The sequence below is a fragment of the Tupaia chinensis genome, unplaced genomic scaffold (assembly GCF_000334495.1).
Source record: "Tupaia chinensis unplaced genomic scaffold, TupChi_1.0 Scaffold144682_1, whole genome shotgun sequence".
Taxonomy (NCBI): Eukaryota; Metazoa; Chordata; class Mammalia; order Scandentia; family Tupaiidae; genus Tupaia; species Tupaia belangeri.
The window spans coordinates 490,929-499,393 of NW_006204543.1; the positions used below are offsets into that span (position 1 = coordinate 490,929).

Consider the following 8,465-nt stretch of genomic DNA (forward strand, 5'->3'; position numbering starts at 1 on the left):
GGGTGGGGGCAGCTGCCGTCACACGAGGGAACAGAGAGGGCCGAGAGCAGGCGCGGCAGTGACAGGACAGCACGGATGGGGCCGTGCGGCGTGGGCCCACCCTGGCGCCAGCCTCGGTGCCAACAGCCTTGCCACGCGGCCATGCCTGTCCTGTGCAGCTGTGCGTTCGGCGTAGAGAAGAGAACCCTTTCCCTTTCTATTTTTAAGCAAACTTTCTCTGAAGAAAGGAACCCCTGATCTCCCTTCTCTCAAACAGTGAGAAAGGCAAGGACAGATTTGGGAAGTTAACGTTTCTAAGGGCCACATCTGAGGAGGATGCCAACAGGGAAGGGGTTTGAGGGCAGACTGACCTTCTTCACGTCCCTCACCAGCAGGTGCAGCGTGTTCGGGGGACCCAGCCTCTGAAAGAGAAGCGTCGGTCACAGTGAAGGGCCTGTCAGCGCCTGGAGCAAACCCCACCCTCACATGGAACGAGCGTGTCTGGGGGCCGAGTGGAACCCGCTGTCCTAACCACTAGTCTCCTGCCAGACAGACGGTCGTGGCTGAGACACCTTGAGCCCTGGCCCAGCTTGGTGGTACGAGCCTCTGGAATGCTGGAGCCGCATGGGAGGCTGGGCTCAGTTCTGGGGTCTGTACACACTGGGCATGTGCACGCTCCCACGGTCCTGGCTGGGCACGTGCATGCTCCCGTGGTCTTGGCTGGGCACATGCACGCTCCCATGGTCATGCTCCCGTGGTCCTGGCTGGGCACGTGCATGCTCCCGTGGTCCTGGCTGCTGGGTCGGCTGAGGGGTTGTGGCTGAGATCCCACTGACGTGCCTCTCTCCCGGCTTCTCCCCCAGAAAGTACATAAATGTTTTAAACAGTGCCAGCACCCCAGAGGGAGGCGGAGGCCTCTTCAGGGGTTACCTTGGAGTAGCTTGCGGTGTGCAATGTAGGGGACACTTGCGACCAGCTGAGTGCCCGCCAAGGCCCGCTCCCCTGCACGGCAGGTCAGAACCAGAAGGAGTGGGCTCTCAGACGTGCATGGCAGCGATCCTAGCAGAGGGGGTCCATCCCGAGCCTCCCATGCTAGCACAGTGGAGCTCCTTGCCGTGAAAACCCAGTTCTTTCTTTAAAATTTCGAATTGCAGAGGGCACGTGCAGTTGCACACGTGCCAGGGACAGGCACCTCTCAATGGGTGTGGTCACACCGTAACCCTGTCTCCTCCATCCCATCAGGATCTGACATGCACACACCCGTGCCCCACGTTTTTCAAGCTGAGGGGCTGGGATTCGAACAGTCAGCCATGTGAGGCCAGTCCTCTGTGCACAGGGCTTACCCACTGTCCTATGGGGCCGTCTGAAGCCGTTCTGCATTTCTCACCAAAACCTCGTAGAAACGTGTTTTCCAGGGACCACTGAATCACCCTCCGTAACGTCTGCTCTGCTGGCGCCTTAAGCTAGACTCCCACGGCATACGCCAAGCCTCACTCACACACCACACGAGTGGAGATGAGACGGGGTGCCAGCTCGGCCTAGCCTCTCGATGGCCAGGAAGGTGGCCATAGCTGCATCTGGAAGCAGGTGAGGAGGAGCTGCCCAGCATCAGGTACAGGGCCCTGGCCAGCTATGGTGCCATGGTAATGCAGCATCCACGATGCCTGACCACGTGGGATGGCCCTGGTTGCACCCCACGGTCTCCTTGTACATGCCAGGCACCTCTGTGTGCACTCAAGGTCCAGGCTGGCTGGAGTGGGGGTGCACTGGCGTGAGGACATGTAGGGGTGCATGTCTCTCCTGCGCGCTCTCTCTCTCGGTGACTCTCTCATGGAAGACATAAATAAACAAAAATGAAGGACCTCCCAGCTGTGGCACGTTCTGGTGATGCTGTGCACACCCGAGCATGGCGGTACATGTGTTTGCACAGCTAGCCCTCACGTACAGTGGTGGACGTGCTAGGATGGCCAGCTCCCCCTGCACGGCAGTGAGCCCCTCTGCATGGCCAGCTCCCCCTGCACGGCGGTGAGCCCCTCCACATGGCCAGCTCCCCCTGCACGGCGGCGAGCGGGTCCTCACGGCCTGCTTCCCCTGCAGCACTCACCGTGTTGTACAGCTCCTCCAGCCTCGGGATGGTGAGGAAGTGCTGCATGTTCACCCCGTTCTCGATCAGCAGCCTCACGAAGTCAACCCGATCCAGCACCAGAGCATCCAGCATGGCCTGTTCCAAGGCGTTCACCTGCAGGGTCACGAGTGGCATGGGTGTCCCAGAGTCACCTGGCGTGGGCTACGCTGTCCCAGGGCCTGGAGAATTCTGAGCAAGGCTCTCTCTACCTGCCCTCTCCCTTCTCAGTTTGCCTGCCCCATGTTTTGTCAAAGACGACACGAGTTTTCTGTTTTTGAAATAAATCGGAGAGAATTGTGGCTTACTAGGGCTACTCCGCCCATCTCTGCCATTCATTCCCTTGACTGGGGAGAGCCCGTGTGGAAGCGGTGGGCACGCAGTGGCCACAGGATGCCACGTGGTGAGTGGACATGGCCGTGACAGGCTGGCATCACTGCAGAGGCCCAGTGCCCTGGTGGCACCAGTGTCCTGGCAGCGAGGGGACTTCCACTGCCACAGAAGTCACTGCTGCAGGCCTGGTGCTGCTGGTACCGGGCCCCCTCACAGGGTCCTACAGCACGCAGTGGGGTCACCCGGGAAGACTGGGTTGTCCCCGGGCTTTCTGCCTTTAGCCCCTGCATGTCTGGCAGGCAGAGGGGCCTCGGGTGAGCAGAGGGTTCAGACCTGCCCTGGGTGGCCCATTTCCCCACATGCAGGATGTGTGGTGTTCTCGATGGCACTGTCCCTGTCCTTTGCCACTGCCTGCCAGGGTCAGCCTGGGTGGGGCCACAGCAGGCAATACAACCTGCCCCTCCTTCCCCATTCACGGTCCCAGAAACGGCAGGCCGGGCCTCCTCGTACCCAGTTCAGCAGCTCAATCTTCCGGGGGTCAGTCTCCTCCTCTGCCTCCTCCTTGGCTTTTCCTTTCTTCTTTCCCTTCCCTTTTCCTCTCCCGCCCCTGGTGGTGGCTGTGGCTGGCTTCTTCTCCTTCTCTGCAGCTTTGCTATCCGCTGGGGGTGCCAGGCTTCCCAGAGGCTGCCGGGTGGGCAAGCAGAGTGGGGGGAGGCATTAAACTGGCCCTTGTCCCAAGACAAGTGCACCAACCCCTTCCCTCTGCACACACAGTACATGTGCACACATACATAGAGGATGTGTGCACGCACCCACACAGCACACTCACATGCGCACACATGCACACACACAGAGGATGTGTGCACGCACATGCACACACACCACCCGTCCACACACCGAGACAGCACACTCACATGTGCACACATACACACACAGAGGATGTGTACACGCACATGCACACACACCACCCGTGCACACACCGAGACAGCACACTCACATGCGCACACATGCACACACACAGAGGATGTGTACATACACATGCACACACACCACCCGTGCACACAGAAGATATTTGAGACGCACACTCACATGTGCACACAGAAGATATCTGAGCACACACAGCACACTCATATGCACACACACACGCACACACAGTGCACACGGCAGATATTTGAGCACACAGCGCATGCACATGCAGACACGCACACACATGCTCGGTCGTCACAGGCCTGCTTGTCAAGAAACAGCCCCATGCCATGATCTGCGGTCACTCATGTCCCTGATGGTGTGCGTTTGCACGTACAGAAGTGGCTGACATTTTGACAGACTTGTCCTTTTGTACAAAGGGGAGGTTCTGAGGGTAAAGTGGGGGCCCCAGGAGACGTACCCGAGGCTGCTAACGACAGAGGGACACGGCCGTGAGCATGTCAGCACCGCGGCCTTACCCACAGATGCCAGGGTCCACCACTCGCTCCGGGGCCTCACAGCTCCTAGCCCGGCCTCTCCCACCCCTCCCTCCGGCCACTTCTCCATGCAGCTGTGTCGCAGCTCTGGGGGCTCTGTCCGTGGCCCCCTCCCTCCACTCTGCTCTCTCCGGGTGGCCTAGGAGGCCCAGTCCGGCACAGTTACCATGTCCTTGCTAGTGTCAATGTCCTCACACGCCTCAGACGTGGGTCCTCATGGTGGTGGTGAGAGGCTGGAGTCTGCACCCGGGGTGGTGGTGGACATGGAGACTAGGGGTGACTAGGGCTAGGTAAGGCCAGCGGGCGCGGCCCCAAGACGGATCCTGGAGGCTTTAAAAGACAGACACGGGGAACCAGCAGTTAGCGTAATGGCTATGTCGCTGGACTCCCACGTAGTCGACTGCGGTTCGCGTCCCGGACCCGGTGGCTTAAAACTCACGCCGGGCACTTGTGCGTGCGTGCCCAAGATCCCGAGAGGAGAATGGAGGAGAAGGGATTGCGGCGTGACCATCCCCCCGGGGGGGGTGATTTCTCACTTTCTGTCTCTATGTCTCTCTCTGTCTGTCTGGCGAGCACACACGCCCTATAGCGAAAATCTCTCTCAAAAAAAAAAAAAAAAAAAAGATAAACACGGACACAAAGGCACTTGTCATATGGTGTCCATGTCGCCTGAGAACTGAGGAGACCCTGGCCAGACGTGGCCCCTCAGCCTCGCACCTCTAGACCGACAGCTAAAGAGACGCCCACTGCGTGGATGGCCCAGCGCGGCATCAGCGTCTCACGCCGGGCAGCACACTGTGGGCCGTCAGGCTCGGCCAGCCCACAGCCCCGCGGGGCCTGCCTTCCCGCTCCTCCTGCGGGGCCTCTCTGCGAGGCGGCTCGACACCTGCCGGTCCTGCCAGCCAGAGGGCCGCGGTCACTCCTCGCCCGCGTGGCTAACCTGCTTTGGGCTGCCGGCCGGAGGCCACGCCTGCTCCCTGCCATCCACGCTGGCCTTTGCCTCCACCTCCGCTCCAGAGGAGAGCTCAGGACTGTGGGAGGCTGCGCACCAGCGAATATGGCCCTTAGGTTTTGGTTTCTCAGCACACATGATTGGCTCCCCTTCAAAACCTCACCTTCAAAACCGTACTCTGATTGGCCACTTCCCATAGCAAATCGGTGAGCTTAGAATCCCTCAGATTTGCATATCCAGCACCTCATGATTGGTCCACAAAAGCAACCAATCATAACCCACCTTTTACAATCCTTCATTTAACCAATCACCACCCACCAACATGCATATAAACAATCCCTGGCCCCACAATCTCCGGACGACCCTGCAGAGTTGTGACGCCGGGTCGTCTCTGGACGACCCTAAAGCATTGTAACACTGTCCACAGTAAACGGATGTTGTAACACTGCGTCGTCTCCGCTGCTCTTCCCGTCTCTTACTCCTTCCCTCAGGAAACCTGTTCCACTGTCCTGCGGGTCGGGACACAGGACAGTCACAGGAACCTGAGCTGACCTGTCGCCAGACTTGGACCTGCGTGCTGTCTAGAAGTGTGCTGTCGAACTAACTGACCTCGTAGGGGTCGGTCTTTTCTCCAAACTATAAACGGAGACAATTCGAGCCACGTCAGAGCCTGAAGGCCGCTCCAGTAACTCAGGCGGGCACTAGGGCAGAGCACACGCTCGCTTCCTCTGTCGGCTCTTGTCCCCAGACCGCTCCGGTTCACCAGTCCAGTTCCTGGTGTCGCTGAGGGCCGGCTCCACCCCCAGCAAGGCCTGGCGCACGGCTCTGGTTCCGAGACTCCACGGCGACTTCTCTCTGTCTCCAGAAGCTCAGCAAGATGGCCCGGATGCAGCCTGGTCTTTTTTCTTTTCTTTTTTTTCCCCAAGAATTATTTTATTGAACTTTATTTATTTATTTTAATTTGACCAGAGAAGGACAGAGCGAGAGAGAGAGAGGGAAAGTGAGAAAGCAAGCCGCCAAGTCTGGGACTCGAGCCGTGGTCGGCCACGTGGGAGTCCAGCGACATAGCCGTTACGCTAACTGCTGATCCCCCCGCACTGCTCTTTAAGTGGCTCCAGGCCTCCTTCCTGGACAGACGCTCAGGCTGAGCTCGCCCTTCTCCTCAAAGATTGTTCGTTCCGGATTTTATGATTTAATGTAGAAAATTACCTTGTTCCTTACATATATCAAACACCTCTCTTATGTTTTGTCAAAGGAGTTACTGGGGAGGCTCTTCTGATTACGTACGTATCTATTCCCAGTCGAGGATCGACAGCTTGTCGGTGCTGTGTCGTCCACGTGTACCCCTGACAGGATGGGCCCGGGCTCCTTGACGTCTCCACACCTCACGCGCCAATCACTTCCGAGGGGGGACACCTAGACCCACTCTGCCGGCCGTCTTCGGGCGTTCCGCCGTTTGTGGTGCCCTCCACACCGTGCAGCAGGGTTCCTGCCTAACGGGAACTTTGTCCCTTTTTTTTTATTTTTTAAAAATTTCATTTCAGGAACCAGCAGTTAGCGTAATGGCTATGTCGCTGGACTCCCACGTAGTCGACCGCGGTTCGTGTCCCGGACCCAGTGGCTTAAAAAACTCACGCCGGGCGCATGTGCGTGCGTGCCCAAGATCCCGAGAGGAGAATGGAGGAGAAGGGATTGCGGCGTGACCATTCCCCCTGGGGGGTGATTTCTCGCTTTCTGTCTCTATGTCTCTCTCTGTCTGTCTGGCGAGTGCACGCGCCCTATAGTGAAAATCTCTCAAAAAAAAAAAAATTTCATTTCAATTTATTTTATGCAATCACGTTATTTAGCTTGCAAAGCGAATATTCCAACGTGTGCATTTCTCACCAGTCCGACTGACAATACTATGAAGTCATCTTCAACAGAGAATGCCCCATTTCTGTGTCCCATAAATACCTAGTCTCTGCTGTTCTCCTCAAAGTCCTTCCTCAGACTCTCCTTCACCCACCCTCTTCCCACACTGTATCTGCTGTTCACAACCATTTTCCATGTTTCTATATCCTTTAGTCACTCAGTTTCATAGAGTGTGACCCTTGGTATATATTGAGTGGGGACATTCAATGTCTCCCCTTCATAGCCTGGCTTGCTTCACTCAGCAGTAAATCTTCCATATTCATCCATTTTCTGTCAAAAGCCAGGGTCTTGCTGTTTTTTTATGGCTGAATATTTTGTCCTTTTTAAAAAATTTTTATTTATTATTATGTTTTAAAATTTATTATAGGGCCTGTGTGCTCACCAGAAACAGTGAGAAAGCAAGCCACCAGGTCCAGGACTTGAACCATAGTCAGCCACGAGGGAGTCCAGCGCTTTGACCCCCCACCACCTACTGGTCCTGGAAACTCTGGCCCTGTAACGAGGTCTTCCCTCCTGCATGCCTCGGCCCCCATGACCATCAGCACACCCCCGGGCAGCGCTAGCTTTGCGTTCGGTAACGGGAAGCCGTGAAGTGCAACGCCAGCCCTGGGCTCTGCGTGCCGCTCCTCACGCCTCTGTCGAGCAGCCACGTCCCATCCCACTCTCAGTCCTCCCGACAGCCCCTGCCCATGCCCAGAGCAAAGTGCCAGAGAGCCTGAGAGGAGGAGCCAGGCCGCCCGAGAAGCCCACGTGGCGGACAGCGCAGCCGCGGCTTCATGAGCGCAAGGGCAGGAAATCATGAGGCTTCAAAAGGTTCCCGGGAAGAGACGGGACAGGAATGATCGAGGGAAGGTACGTCTCGATCCAGAAGCAGACGTCAGGCTGGGAAGGAGCCACTGGACAGAAACGTGACACGAGGGCCGTCCACCTCAGTGACGCCCGGTGGCAGCGGGAAGGGACTCAGATGGCCAAGGGGCCAGGAGAAGTGCCATTGATCATGCCATCTGCTGTGGGCCAGGCCAGGGACCCAGGTCTGCACCTTCCTTCGGGTCCAGTCCCCCCAGTGAGGGTCGGCGGTGGACACAACAGGGGCACCCACTGGCTCCTCATCGAGACAGTCACATGATCACCAAGGACGGAAATCACAAGGCTTCAGAGCCTGTCATTGCCGTCAGCGGCACGGGCACACTGCCGAGGGCCTGCGGGGCCTGGTAGCACAGAGCTGAGGCCCGTCCCCAGGCCAGCCGGGCTAACGCTGGGGGCCGGAGCAGGGCTGAGCCACTGCCTCCCACGCCCCGGGAGCCTGGGTGGGCGCGTTCCTGCCTGAAGGTGGCCGGGCGGGGCCAGGCGGTGGGAGCAGCACCTCCCAGGAGCGCTGGTGGGGACGACTGCGTCACCTCGACGTGTGTGCCGTCAGCGGGTGGGCACATGGCGAGCGGGCGGGGCTCTGCCTGTCACCGGGGCTTCCCCTGCTCCGAGCGTGAGCCGCGTGCCAAACGGGGACGGAAAGCACCACACACGGGCGGCGCAGGAACGGCCGCGAAGGGGGAACAGGGCGGGCGCGCCGTGGGCTCCCCGCAGAGCAGGCGTGGCTGGCGCGGCCTCCGACTGCATCCCTTCTCTCCTACCAGCTCCGCCTGCTTGGTGACGAGAAGGCCACAGGGCCGGGAGCCGTGCCTGACCCCTGGGTCGGGGCGTTTCTAGC

General features: G+C 58.6%; 1 protein-coding gene across 1 annotated transcript in view; it reads right to left on the reverse strand.

The window, feature by feature from the left end:
* The window catches only part of TRPM1 (transient receptor potential cation channel subfamily M member 1), a 66,137-nt gene that overhangs the window by 30,687 nt on the left and 26,985 nt on the right, over positions 1 to 8,465 (reverse strand). The window contains exons 13-15 of the mRNA XM_006167283.3: positions 2,945 to 3,118; positions 2,084 to 2,218; positions 351 to 401 (exon numbers count right to left, since the gene is read on the reverse strand). Of these exons, the coding sequence (XP_006167345.2) occupies positions 351 to 401; positions 2,084 to 2,218; positions 2,945 to 3,118 (360 nt within the window). The remainder of the gene's footprint in view (positions 1 to 350; positions 402 to 2,083; positions 2,219 to 2,944; positions 3,119 to 8,465) is intronic.